At 38.0% G+C, this 14,712-nt stretch overlaps 1 protein-coding gene across 1 annotated transcript in view; it reads left to right on the forward strand.

The window, feature by feature from the left end:
• The window catches only part of rspo1 (R-spondin 1), a 58,952-nt gene extending 55,190 nt beyond the window's left edge, over positions 1 to 3,762 (forward strand). The window contains exon 6 of the mRNA XM_088603151.1: positions 1,998 to 3,762. Coding sequence (XP_088459277.1) covers positions 1,998 to 2,161 — 164 coding nt within the window. The 3' untranslated portion in view covers positions 2,162 to 3,762. The remainder of the gene's footprint in view (positions 1 to 1,997) is intronic.
• Positions 3,763 to 14,712: the final 10,950 nt, after the last annotated feature.

Consider the following 14,712-nt stretch of genomic DNA (forward strand, 5'->3'; position numbering starts at 1 on the left):
TAGCCAAAAACATGTTTTTCTGAAAATAAGAACATAAAAGTGATATGTTCGAGATCTGCATTATATCTACAGTAGATGGTCATGTCCACTCTGTCAGACAGCATAATTCATAATTATTGTGCAAGGTGGGAAATATTACCTAGGAGCTGATACTGGTGCTATCAGTGCTGTTGGTGTGCAGTACCAGAATGAGGTGATTAGGAGATTCTCCAGCTCATTCAGCTGTTGATTCTGTTTCCTAGGAACGCTAGCTATTGTAATTCACAACACTGAGGACATAAACCTTTTTCAGGGTGCACAGATTTTTAGTCTAAGCAAGTGGACCATAAGAAGTACCTATGGTTTTGTCACTGTTTTTTATCATGTTTCAGGCACTTGAGACCGTTCTAATGAGTGTTTGTGTTTTGCTGCCAAGCCAGTTAGCCACTTAAGAGTGTATAGACAACTGAGACAAAGGCAGAGCTGAAGAGAGCTGGGGCAGAATTGAGTTTTCACTAGCTGTGAATGCATAGAAAGCAGAAAGAAACCTAACTGCAGGGCTACATGTTTATTTGAAACCCAAATAAAGGACATAAGAGCTGCATACAAGGAGACCAAGGAGACAAGGAGACCTTGTTTAGTTGCTAGTAGCTCATTGATACCACATTGTCAGCTTCAACAACATGGCTGGGTAGTTGTTTTAGACACCCACTATTCCTTGTGCAAATAAATTACTCCAAGTTTCAATCCTATGTAATTTCCAGGGTGGTAAAACCAACAGATTACCAAGTTTGTTTCCTTTGGTTTTACATGATTTATCTTTTACCTGTGAAAATTTACCTTAAAAAAGCAAACTCTAAAAATTGACTTCATTTCTGCTGCCTGATCTTCCCATTCTCTGCACTAAAGTTCAGGAAAGCAGGAAAGGGAATCATTTAGTGTCCTTTCTTAAGAAACATGGATATATACGAAAAGAAAAATTCCTAATGCAAGAAATTGTTTATGGCCAATAGAGTGATCTTAATCTAAATATACTGTATTAGTGCGTCCATTTGATATAAACTGTGAACATAGTGCAGACGTACAGAATGTTGAGGGCAGGTCCTATTAAACAAGTATGCTGTAACTTTCATTGTTCAATAGGTGGTGCTGCAGTTTATATATAATTAGAGAAGCCAGAAAAGGGCCCAACAGCCTGATGAAGTTTCACTCTGGCAGCTGATGTAACCCATTTAACCTCATTTCTATAATTACTAAGGAAATGTTAAAATTTTTAAATGTGAACACATGAAAACATTGAATGTTATTTCTTCTGGCCATCTTTTCTTTTAAAAAACGTGTCATTTCCAATGATTTTGATATTATATATAGTTAAAAGTCAGGAGACTAAGATAGGCAGACACGCTCCTCTGACACCCCACTCGCAAGGCCACTTGCCATTTGGAAAGTTACCAGTGCCTCAGTGACTTATGCACAGGGAGGTTTCAGCAGATGAAGGAGTGGCAGTTTGCTGGCTGATTTCAATGCAAGCCTACCAACGGTGAAGCGTGGAACAATGCAGAAGAGAGGGTGTTACGTTGTTAATATTAAGTACATATTGGGCAAAACTTACGTCAGTGAAGATCAGATCTCTTTAAGGCTACCAACTGTCCTGATTTTCCTAGGGCAGACATGATTTTGGGTACAATCCTGTATTACTAATGCTTTCCCTACCCTGGAGATGCTCGACCAGTTGTGCATCGCCTCTTGGGGTATCCTTGATGAAGTCAGCTGGCAACACGATCCAGGCTGAAGCTAGCAATGTCCGGGTCTTAGGCTCAGCCTGTATTCTGAGCAGGTGCCTATCCTCTTCAGTCTCCAGCCACATCAGTTCCCGCTGCAAAACCCTGAGTGTATTTCCAGTGATCAGATCGAGAGGCCTGGGGACTGATAGTCGTTTGTACAGGAGGTCAAACCAGGTTGTTCCTGCACTTCAGATGTCACCGCGTTCTGACGGGAGCGTTTCTTTGTGTTTTCAGACAGGGTAACGAACAAAAACGAGAAGAAGGACGAGCGGGGGAATAAAGACAATAAAGAAACTGGCAAAAGCAAAAGCAAAGAAGGCAAAGCTGGCAACAAAAAGAGGAAGAGCCAGCACCGAGGGACGGCTGCCCCAACGATCACCCCCAGCATCAGCCAGTAGCCTCGTGACAGTGTGACCCAGTGGGGTGCTGCTATGCATTAAGATGCTTTCACTGAACTGGAGGATGGGCTGCAATAACGAACACTAGAATGACGGACAGAAGGGAGGAACATGCAAAGGACTTCGAAGCGTGAAACAATGCAGAAGAAGAGAGTGTTACAGTATTAATATTAAGTACATATTGGGCAAAACTGATGTCAGTGAAGATCTCTTTATTGAAGGCTACCAACTGTCCTGATTTTCCTAGGGCAGACATGATTTTAGGTGACATGTCCTGGAATCCCCACCAGCGTGTGTTTGTCCTTTTGAATGGCTGCCTGTTTTTGTACCATTTTCAAGGCGCACGTGTGCTTGCCCACAGGCTGAGCAGTAATAAGGCACCACAACAACACCCTCGCAGTGTGGCGTCTGTACTCTTTATCAGGTGTGCGTATCTGCCTATGAACCGATGAGTTCATAGAACAGGAGTCATCATTATAGAGAAATGGCCCCCTTTGTGGTGTCTTGTCACCCTCAACCAAATTACCCTAGACTGCCCCAAGTCTTGAATACAGAACCTGGCCCTTCTGTATTCCTACACTCCCTACCCCACCCCCAGTGACATGTCCTGGTTTTAGGCCATACATAGTTGGTAGCCTTATTGTTGTGATGTGATAGAGAAGCAGAGGGATTAAAAAAACTCCTTTCACCCATTGCCTAGGCCTCATTCATAGATGGTTTCAGTTCAGACACTTAGCTCTTTTTAAAATATTGACACACAGTGCTTTTGAGATTCACCTAAAATAGAGGCAAAGTTCTGCTCAAGTTGTTTAAAGTTAATGTGAGATAAAAGTGATCAGTATTAAGATGTTTTTATTTTTTGATAAAAAAAGAAAGGCACTGGAACTCATTTGTGGTTTGTTGACACAAAATCATATTATAATAAACTAAACATAAGGAATTGTTAAAAATTGTTACTGTTGTCAGAAAGAAAATACCATATAACTGCTTTACTGTTTATTTCCTACAACATATTGTACACAATTTAGTGGGTAAAAAAAAAACATAAAAGAAATGTAAATATGTACAGTTGTGCTCTGTGTTGAGCGTCCTGTATCTGATTCTGTTGAAAAAAATAGTTTTGGTATTTGAGGAGGAAACAAAAATTGTGATAAGACACAAATTTTAAGATAATGAAAGGCCTGTGATATTATCTGTAGTCCCACCAGCAGAGTGGAATGGGCAAGTTCAGACAAATTAAATGCCTTTTATTTTCTATACTCTACAAAACGTTATTGAAAATACAGTTCCTTTATTATACAGCCAGTGTCATGTTATGCGAATGTTTGCTTATGATTGAAAGGACTAAATCATTTTTGTACATTTTACAATGTTCTTTACCAGTATTTGTTCATCACATCATCTGCTTTTATCGGGATAATTTGCTTTACACCAAATATTAGTGTAAGACGGTATTATTTTTTTTTCCTAAATTGGATTGTGTCACCGAATGTCGTCTGGGCTCAGTGAGAAAATATCTAATATTACTCGCAAATGCTGTAGTAACAGTTAAAGAGGTTTCCATATTTACTTTATCTTAATAAAAGCTCAAATACAGTAAACACTTGGATCAGATGGGTTTCTACGTATTTTCTTCATGTTTCACTGGCATCTATGTCGTGGTTCAATGACAACACAAAAAATTGAGCAAAACGATTTTCAGCTCTTGTGCTGCGATTCCGGTTCTAGAGTTACATTTGTTAATGACTGCTGTTCTCTTTCGCCCCAAATAGGTGTTCACAAGGAATAATGACAGCCAAGAATTAGATACGTTTGAGAATGTGATGTGTATCGAGTGTTTAGGAATACTGTATAGGTACAGTTTAGGTAGTATACTGTAGCTATAGGTACAGTGTATAGGTACTGTATAGTCATTTGGCTTAAGCCCCTTGATGAGGGGGCTGGAACCCCAATTCAGAGCAAAAAGTTTATCACAAGGCAGGTCCAAAGGTGGAGATACAGTAGGATGGATAATTGTGATGTGTATGTATAGCTTTCGGGAAATTATGTCAGGAATTATTATAATTTCAAACAGCTGGGGTAAAAGTGACTTAGTTGTCGTCACCCTTTTCGGGGAAAAAAAAATTGCTTTCATGAGTATATAACTGAAGTGAGAGAGCAAAACCAAACCCTTAACTGTGTCCAGCAATGTATAAATCTGGGTTCTGCGTTCCCTTTTCTCAGTTAGGACTTCCTGATGTTCCAATTCAACATTCAGAAGCTTCTAAGGTGACCTGGTGTTCGAGACTTTTCTCCTGAAGCTTCTCTTGGCCTGGATACTGACAGGAGGCAGCAACATGACTGCCCATTCATCGCTCGACCAGAAGCTATCTCTTGGCTCAGTGACTTTGCTCAATAAATTCAACAGCTGCTTGATTCTCCTCCTAGTGGAGGTGTGTAAAACTGTTACAATGGCCTCATCCTCAAGGCCAGGCTGTTGTTCCCTCAGCCAAGTTGCATGGCACCAAATTGGATTCTGAAATTGCACACTCACAAAGCCACTTAATCCTAGGTCAGTCCAAAAATTTTAACTTAAATTTATTGGATGCAAACACCACATGGGCAAACAATGGTGTTTCTGTTGTCAGGTTGACCATACATATACTGTACAGTACTTCCCTCTAACGATGATTTGGTGGTGACCAGGTCAAGGAGAAATCAAATATTTTGTTTCCTGTGGAGGATACAGTATGCTCTATGTGATGACTCTGCTATCATAGTGAATAATAGCATTCGCATATACATTTTTCATGTAAAAAATCTAATACAGTTGTGCTAAAATTCTTTTTTGCCCTCAATTCTAAAAGAACTCACCTTTAATAATGGACTTCTTTGCACACAGGTGCTAAAATTGTCACAATTCTCAGCTAGAGCAATACATTTTATAACACTGAAACAGTCACAGAAAAGATTATAAAATAACTCAATGTGTGAATAGGGGATTTAAGTCACTATTCCACCATCAGGCCCAAAGATAACGACCTCAAAAAGTACACTTTAGAAAGATTTATAGTGGCCTAGAGGGGTGGGAAATGACTTGTGAGTTATTTCCTTGGTTCTTTTGTTAGATTTTGGAAATCACACATGCTGTCATTGAAAATCATAAAAACCTTTATGTTACATAGCTCATTTCATGACATTTCAAGGCACTTAGGAGAAAAAAAGGTATCCCAGCTAAGAAACACAAAATCTTAAAACAACAGAAGTTTAACCATTCATCAATTGATTTTCCAATATACTGTATAGTTGTAATTAACAATAAACACGTAGATAGGGCATAAAAAAGCTATACTTTTTAGTTTTTGGCTGCAGTTTATACCGCACCAACCACAGGAACCCTCCTGTAAAAAATATACTAAATGTTAATATAGTTTGGATGATATTGAAACTGTTCTGACCAAATTTAAAATTTAGTACAGTTAGTACGGTCGGCAGTGTGATCTGTAGGTTCAGATTTGGTATCGGTTATACTGCTGTTACTACTGGTACTTCTGGAGTTAGTAATGGTTTTACTATTGAGCAATGTCATCAAAGCTCAAAATTAAGATCAATTGGAACTTAAAAATGATTTTACGTAAAAATCCATGTTTGTTTCTATGGAGAATCTTTCACAAAATCAATCACTTTGAAGATACAGAAATGAAAAGAATAGTACAAAACATATAACAAAGTGTTCTGAAAGGAAAATATGCATATACAAACTACAGTATACATAAACATAAAAACATCTAAATATATTAATATGTAGTACTAATCATTTAAGATAATAATTCTCAGTATTGTGAAATCCAGCCTGTAAAAATATGACTTTAGCTTTTTTTTAAACCGTACAAAGGGTGGTAGATGATTTTGTCACTTTGGGGGGGTTAAATGTCAGTGCTCAGCCAAACACTGTTTTTCTGTGCACATTTGGACCCTGAGCAGGGAAGGATTCTGTGATCTGAAAGGCAGACTGAGAACAAATTGGATCAATAGATATTTAGGTATCAGTGTGTGGACCTGTAGAACTTAATATCTCACAAGCGGGATTGTACCCACGCCGCTGAACTGGAAGAAGTGGTTAGAAAATGGATGGAAGCAGGATTTGAACACACTCCAGAATCAAGAAGGAAGCCAGTGGCAGTGTACCATTAACATGGTAATGCTCAATTGTTTTGGTTCTTATTAAATCTCTGGCAGCAAGCATTTTGCACAAGTTCCAATCGTGAAATAATATGACATATAATAATTAAGAGGTTCCAAAGAAAAGTACACTAAAATAGTCCAGCCCTTGCTATATCTGATGTGGGCACTGATATCTCAGTACAAAAATAGAGCAAAACTATTATTATAGCGTATTTGTAAATATCTGTTTAGCAGATTAGAGACCACTTTCTTTACACTGTACATTTAAATAGAAACTGAAGATCAGAAACAGGCCCAAGATTATTACATTAGGATGGAAGCCACTTTTTTAAGTTGTGGTTTAAAAACAGCAACCTTTAGAAAGCAGAGGCAGACCACAATGAGCCATTAATGATACTAAAACTGTTGTACTGATCTTTGGAAATATTTCCTCCAGAATTGCAGTTGGAACAGTGTTTGTAGAACTTGTGGTAAATTTCATCTCCAAGGCTAGATTAGAAGGAAAGACAAAAGTAAATACAAGTTACCTCAGTCTGGCCAACAGTAAAAATAGTGAATGTTTCAGAACTGGTTTTACTCATTAGCACTCCTAACAGTTTTTGAAAATCAGGAGCTCTCTGTCTTGAGTTACCTCAACAGAACCTGTTAATGACTCATGTGTGGTGAGGTTTTTCCCTTTGCAGACCCTGGCTCTCAGTCCAGCCTTGGTGCTGCAGTGCTCCAGCTCTTTGCAGACCCTGGCTCTCAGTCCAGCCTTGGTGCTGCGGTGCTCCAGCAATTTTGCAGACCCTGGCTCTTAGTCCAGCCCTTGTTCTGTACACATATGGGCTACTGTGGCTGGTGTACAGTATGTACTTCTACAGTTCCTCAAGGAAGTGGCCATGACTCATGGCTCTCTATCTCACATAGAGGAGATTTATAGTTCTAGGAATGCTTTTAAAGTCTTGTTTATGAAATTAAGTGAATTAGAAAGTAAGAGATTGTGGGTAGATTAATTAAAAAAGCTCTTCTAGAAGCCTTTCCTTTTTAAATGAGTTTTTGATGCCCCAGCAGAACAATGCTTGCACATCGTATAGATATCTATGTGTGTGGCATTCACTGGAAGTGATCTCAAGCCCTCTTGTTGGTTTGAAAAGGTAAATGTGAAATGAACAGGCCATGGGAGTTTGCAAAAAACTATACTACTGACTTGTAATTACTGCAGCTGGGTTTGCTGGAGCAGGTGATCACAGAGAAGTGTGGAATGGAAATGTGAATGCCTCAGTATTGGAATTTGTCTTCCTTTCCAAGCCTATGGATTCCTTTTGTTTGTGACACAACTTGCTTATTTCAAATCGACAATTATGTAATATTTGGTTGTTAAACGTGCTTTCATTGTTGCTTCAAGATTGTTCACACTACACTTTATATTTTAGCAGTATGAATAATAAAAAGCTTCATTGATTATTGTATGAGACTTAACACACTCATTTCTCTTATTAAATGCCTACTGAGATGAATTACTGTATGTCACACTGTTGATCTTTTTAAGGTGTTTCTCTGTATTTATGGTCAGACATTTATGGCTTTCAGGACAGTATAAACTGCTGTAAGCACAAGAGCACCAAGATATACAGTAGATGCACAGTCCATGAAAACATCACACAAGCACCATACGCAACTGTACTAAACCATTATAAAATCATAGTAACACACATGAATAGAATGAAACAGTATGAAATGGAGTGCTGTGCCATGCCTAAAAGTGTGAAATTCGCAAGGAAATTATAGTTATCCACTACCAGATTAGATTTTGTTGTGAAAATCAATTTCTTATAATGGGATAAATAAAAGTAATAGACAGGGAATTTCTCCTTCAGAGAAAACTTCAGCAAACTATAGTTATCTACCTCCAGATTAAATTATAATTTTAACTCAAACTAATTAAACATTTGGCAGAATTATCTTCAGTATAATTCCCCTTTTACATCAATTTACAGTATTAAACATTGATCGTTTTATTGGGACTTGGGGTGTGGTTAGTTTAATCCTGATCCTCTTGCTCCACTACACAACTGGACAACTAGCAAGCAACTACAGTTTCTCTGCTCTTTAATGAACAAGAGAGTGAGAACGAGCATAGTTTGACAGTGGAATGTCATTCTATCAGACTCCAGCATACAAGTAGCTCTCGTCCATATATTAAGAAAGTATCCATCTTAAAAACAGCTGGTCAGTTCGGGATGTAACCTAAATCCCAAACTTCCAAAGCAAAATATTATGACTTAAAAACCCTGCAAGTTGTTGTATAGAAGAGTAACAGACAGTAGTTTAGAAACATAAACAGTAGAATGTCTGCATAAGCTTTGAGTTTCACACCTGATCCTGGAGAGATGCTGTATCGTCTGGTTTTCATTCCACCTTGGACACTTAATGACTTGATTCAGAACAGTCGTTCACTTAACAGGTCTATCTGACCACTGCTACTGAGTCTTTGCTCAGTGCAGATGTTTATTTGCACATAAAACCTGTTGGGCTCTCCAGGGCCAGGAGTGTTTATGAGTGATCTAGAAGGTCTTTTAAAACCTAGATAGATTCCCTACAGAGTTTCTGTCACAAGCCCTTCACTTTGATGTATTTTCATATGGAAACATATTTTAGGTGTAAAGAAGAACTGGAAACATATAGGAAGAATATGATGTTTTATACAAAAAGACACTTTTATTTTCTATGTGTTCTACAACACTACTAAAAGAATATGTTTTTATAAATGAAGATTGGTTAACCCTTCTGCACCGTGGAAAAGAAAGCACAAAAGAAATCAGGCATGACATGAACATAGAAGTACAGACATACAGTAGTTTATCAATCAAGAAAACAATACTGTAGTCTGGGTCAACTGAAGAGCTTGATTTCTTTCATACTGTTTGATACGACAAGTTGTCATACCAACTTACTCCCTTCTGTAGCCTCGAAGTATCGGTTCTTCCTTCCCCATTGTTATCCTTAAAGAGCAACTGGCATGGTTTGTTGCTGGAGCAACACCAACAACAGGCTTTTCCATTGCGTTCAAGCCTGCAGTGTTTGTGTCTGTGGTGTTTGTCTCTCAGTACGGCATCCTCGAGGATAGAAGCAGAGATAGAAGCAGTAATTACAGTGAATTACAAGTATCTAAACTTGTCAAGATTTATAAATCGTTAAAAAAGGTACAGACATAATACTCAGTCGAGACACTACACAGAAGTGTCTAGTGCAGCACCCTGAGTTCATTGGACGTCCCTCTTGTTTGCCAACCAAACATTCCTGGTTAAATTCCCAAACAATAAAAAAAGATTGCGTTAAACACAAATAAGCAATCAAAATAAATGTAAAGCTTTTTAAATGTCTATGCAAATGCCAGTAGGCAATCATTATGACCAAAATACATTTGTGAATGAGGAAATTTGTGGATTATCTTCTCCCCAGTGTATACAGTATTTGGATTTATTGATCATCTTGGATTTAGTTGTCCATAATAAAAGTTTCACACAAAACTACAAATGGTACAATTATAAATGGTACAGAAAATGTTAAAATTTAACTCAGCTATGGAATTAATTAACTGAATGTTTTACAGCAAAACATTGGATGTACAGTACATCCCAGCTAAGTTAAATCAGGACTGCACCATTGCACAATTGTCATACAAATGGTTGTGAAAATCTATTATAATGGGATAAATAAGTGTACTAAACCATAGTAAAAGCATAGTAACACACATAAATAGAATGAAACAGTATGAAATGGAGTGATGTGCCATGCCTAAAGTGTGAAATTCGCAAGCCAACTATAGTTATCTACCACCAGATTAAATTTTGTTGTGAAAATACATTTCTTATAATGTGATAAATAATAGTAATAGACACGGAATTTCTCCTTCAGAGCTTAACACTGGAGAGTACATACTGTACAAACACATCTGCACCTGGTGGCTTTCCCTCCTGCATGGCCTGACGCAAGACTGTCATGTAATACACTACAGACACAGAAGCACTGTGAGGTAATGAGTGAATTTTGCTGTTTTGAGTATTTGCTCATTTTCATATGGTGGGCTTCTTTAATACCGAGGTAGTAATTTGATGTTTCAGTCTTGGGCTTCTCTTCTCAGCTTGGATTTTGTGACTTAGGATATAATGGAAGTTAATTTGAGATAGGTTGAACCCTGGACTTCTAAGCACAGATCCAAAAACTGCCAAATACTGGCGCCTTGATGCTCTGTAAAGTCCAAAGCAAAATAAAAACTAATGATGTGTCATGGCCAGAGGGGAGTTTTATGAAGCTGCGTTTGTTAGAAAAACAGAAGTTTCTCATTATCAGGGTACAAAACAGTAGAGAATCAACAGAAATGAAGCTTTCATCCTGTCCCTAGCCATAAATTCTCTTCAGACTCAATGGAACAGATCTGAATCCCAAACATTACAAAGCAAAAAGAGTCCAGAACTCTGAATTTTAAAACAGTTCTGTTCTAACGCTGCAAATGTACCATAGCCGACATCTGTTTCCAGGAAGACGCCATCAAGATCAACATGGCCTTTCGGCCAACACAAAGCAGTGTTTTTAAAAAGCCAGGCCCAGCAGACAAGTGAGGCTTCAAGGTAAGCCCTTTGCAAAGTCAGGCAATTATTCAGTGTCTGGTTGCGTAATTAATAGCCTACAGTTCTGTCTAGAGTGAATCGTAGGGTTCCTGAAAATACAGTTTATCTTAAATTGACATGGTTTTCTTCAACTGGTAAAGCAATCATACTGTACATCTTAGAGCTCACACTAAGTGTAACGCTGAATATTTTATTTTGTGTTCCAGTGTAACAGGGCATTGCCTGAACTTTTTACTCCAGATTCAGGCATCTCTGCCCTCATCAATGACTCCAATTCAGCTCGACCAGTCAAGGGGCTGTGTAGCTGTCACTTTCCCTGTCAGACATACTTTCTAGATTGGAGTCACATGGAATAATCCACCAGAAACGGCTTCCTCACTATTTACTGGATGTTGATTTATCAACTAGAAAAGATGCTGTTTGATCTTATCCTATCTTTCCTTTAGGAAAATGTAAACTTTTTCATCAGCTTTTCTTGTCATTTAATTACACAATAGAAAGCTAAATGTTTCTGATTAAATGGCAGCAACTATTACTTCAACAATATACATTTTTTTCTAGCATAAGAATAAGGCAGAGGTGCTCGCCTCCAGTCCTCCAGTCTTTACATCTCCAGTTTCTTAAGAACAATTGAAAGACTTCAACTTGACCATGCAAGTGGGTTCCGTCAGGTAATTAAGGGGTCAAGTTAAAAAAAAAACAGAAACATTATGGCTTTCCACAGGGTATGGCTGTAGAAGGTTATTTACAAAACATATTTTACTGTGTGATGAATACATGTAAAAATATATACGCAAAACAAGAATCTATCATGGGGGTTTATGTTTTGCCAGCAGTAAGGGTTTACACAAATTGTTTCATATGCTAGGATTTTTATAAGAACTTTCAATATACTGTATACCAACTTTTGCAGAGCAACCACAACAATCTTGGCTACACATTTTCAGACCCCTTTTAACTTGCACAAACTCCCTGCTTAGGAAAGTGTTTTGTAAGTACTAACTAAATTAATTTTATTCAGAAAAAAAGGTCTCATTAAAATATGTATATACAACACTGTAGGGAATCTTGTTATATTCTTTCTTAATGCTCTGATAAAAATAAAAGATCAGTGGTACAAACTGACAGGTAACTAGGATGTGCACAGCAGATTAAGGGTGAAGAGGTCTAGGTGCGATGTTCTGGGCAGGAATGTCTGGTCACTTAAGAACTGCACTTGTAGAGATTGATGGCAACACTGCCTTAATCCTTACTGTGCTTGCTCCAGGGTCCTTACCTGCTGCCCTTCCCCTGTGCTCATTACTGCTGTACAGGGGCACATCAAGAGATGAGACAGTGATTGGTGCCACAGATCCTGCTTGCATGAATTCAGCCCCACTGGGCATTTGTGGGATGACATGTGACATCTAGGGCTCAGAGACCAGTGAACAGAGGCACATGCTTATCCAGGATGTACAGGGACTGTATGAGAACAAAATCCTACAAGACAGAACCTGTAACACAAAGCAGTACAGATGTACAGCTCACATTGTTTCCAGTGGTGGTCACACATTCTAATAGGCTGTGAAATTCACTCTAGAGCGCCTGTTGGTCCACCCTGAAGATGACAAATGTAAAACAACACAAGGAACATACTGTAGCACTATTCTGTATAACCAGTCTGAGCAATATAATGTCAGTGTACCTGCTACACACTACATTTTCTTGCTGGTAACTTTGTGAATGTGTTGCAGTTACTGTATAAATAAGAACAGGAGGAAATGAGGAGGTAATTTGTCATATCTATTGCATATTGCATATATAAGTTTCTTCTGATAACCACTCATTGGAATAGCAGACCCTTGAAACTCACAATGCAAAATTCTGAATCAGCAATTTTAATCAGTGAGTAAAGATGTTGACGTTTCTTTAGGCAAGAGACAAACTGCGTTTTGAAGCTTGCGAACTTGTGAATGTCTCTGTGGTGTTTCAAAGGATATTTTTCACGCCAACCAAAATCGTTAGTCAGAGTTTCTTAGTAGGTGATGACTTTTGATGGCCGTATGCAGTTAATTATTCTGAATAGAAAATTCCTAGGGGTTTAGCTGCTCTGTTCCTTCAGCTTTAATTTAAATTTAGCTTTTTCAGAAGTAGCTTTATGTATCACTTTTTTGGAGTTGCTAATTTTCCATGCAATATATTTACTATACAATAATGAATCTAAAAGGATTGCAAACCTAAATCTTTGGCTTTGTGACTGAAAGACATTTCATGTCCAGATACTGCCTCTGCGTGACCTTATCTGCTTAGAAACGTTAAAATTGAGAGCACAGTTTTAGCCTCCTTAGAGGTGGGTCTTTTTGAAGACAGTTTGTCTGGATGAAATTAAAGCATGTTTTGTCATCTGTATACATGTGCTATATCTTAACTACACCATTTACAGTATTTTTTTTTTCCAAAGATGCGTTAGGAATCAATTTCTTTGGGCTTCTCCAGATTTCATTCTGATGCCTTAAAATTAAATGTGATCAGCAAAAGGTTATACAGGAGAACATCCTCTTTTCATCAAGACAAAGACAATTTTGAGAGACTTACTTGATGACAAAACAGTGTCAGCTCTGTATGATTGTTTTCTTATGCCCTGCAGTAGCTTCGGTAACTGTTTATTGGTTTCGGAATGTCTTCAATCTGAAATGTACGACTGGTTTGGTTCAGGTTGGAACATTTGACTGGTTAGAACCAGATAACATGCAAACAAAGTTCTTTAATACTGTAGCTGTATTAGCTCCTAGATACTTTTCTTTTGATGTGACAAACTCTGCACAGAATTAAGTCTGTGAGTGAATTGTTCTCTGCCCTAACTTTCTTGTTATCGACACCACATTTCCCTGCCCCCAAAAATAAGACATAAACAATTCCTAGATTGAAGTCCTTTACTCATCTCGACGTATGGTGAGCACTTTCAGATGACATTAGAGTTTATGTCTGTCCTCATGTGTAAATTGTAACGTGGGACTAACCTTTGATTTTGTGTTTTCATTTTAGTTCTTTGAGAACTCAGTTGTAAGATGCAGTAGTAGTCTGCATGGCACTTTTTTACTAATTATAAATGGATTACTCTTTCATAAAGCTAATGTGGTGTTCCAGTTGAAATTTTAGGTTCCTGAACACATTTTGAGGATGTGCTCTTGGCGATTTTATTTCATTAGTCAAATTTGTTCCCCAGGCTCTCTAGCCTTATAAGCAAGTATAGCAATGCATACAAATTACAATTGTTTGCAACGCTACCCATGACTGACTCTTGAGGTTCTAAGCCATAGGCAACAGTGTGATGTAGAGAGAGCCCTTTATCTGTAATCAGGATATTGGTTCAAATTCCAGGAGTGGATCTACAGCTGTACCCTTCATTAAGGTACTTCGCTCAGGTACAGTACTCCAGTGAAACGGCCAGTTGTGGGCAAGAATTGGTAAATCATGCAGGACAACACAATCAGTCAAATAGACAGAAATAACTGTAACAACTTATGTATAAGGAACATTCACATCAGGGCTCTGCTACCAGTTTTAGTTTTAACAGTTTCTTCTTTCAAAACTCTGCAGTTGCCCTAAATAAATTCAAGCTTTCCTTAAACGAACCCCATGCTTTGTCTAGAGGTCTTTTTTTTTTTGACATTGCAAGTCTTCATAATATCATGTGTATCGCGCCACACAAAGGCCTGGAACATGGCCAAAGTTGGCTGTTTATATTATGTGAAATTAGAAAATGCCAGGCCACTTCAAAATCATTGTTTACAT

The sequence above is a fragment of the Lepisosteus platostomus genome, chromosome 13, assembly GCF_059453375.1.
Source record: "Lepisosteus platostomus isolate fLepPlt1 chromosome 13, fLepPlt1.hap1, whole genome shotgun sequence".
Classification (NCBI taxonomy): Eukaryota; Metazoa; Chordata; class Actinopteri; order Semionotiformes; family Lepisosteidae; genus Lepisosteus; species Lepisosteus platostomus.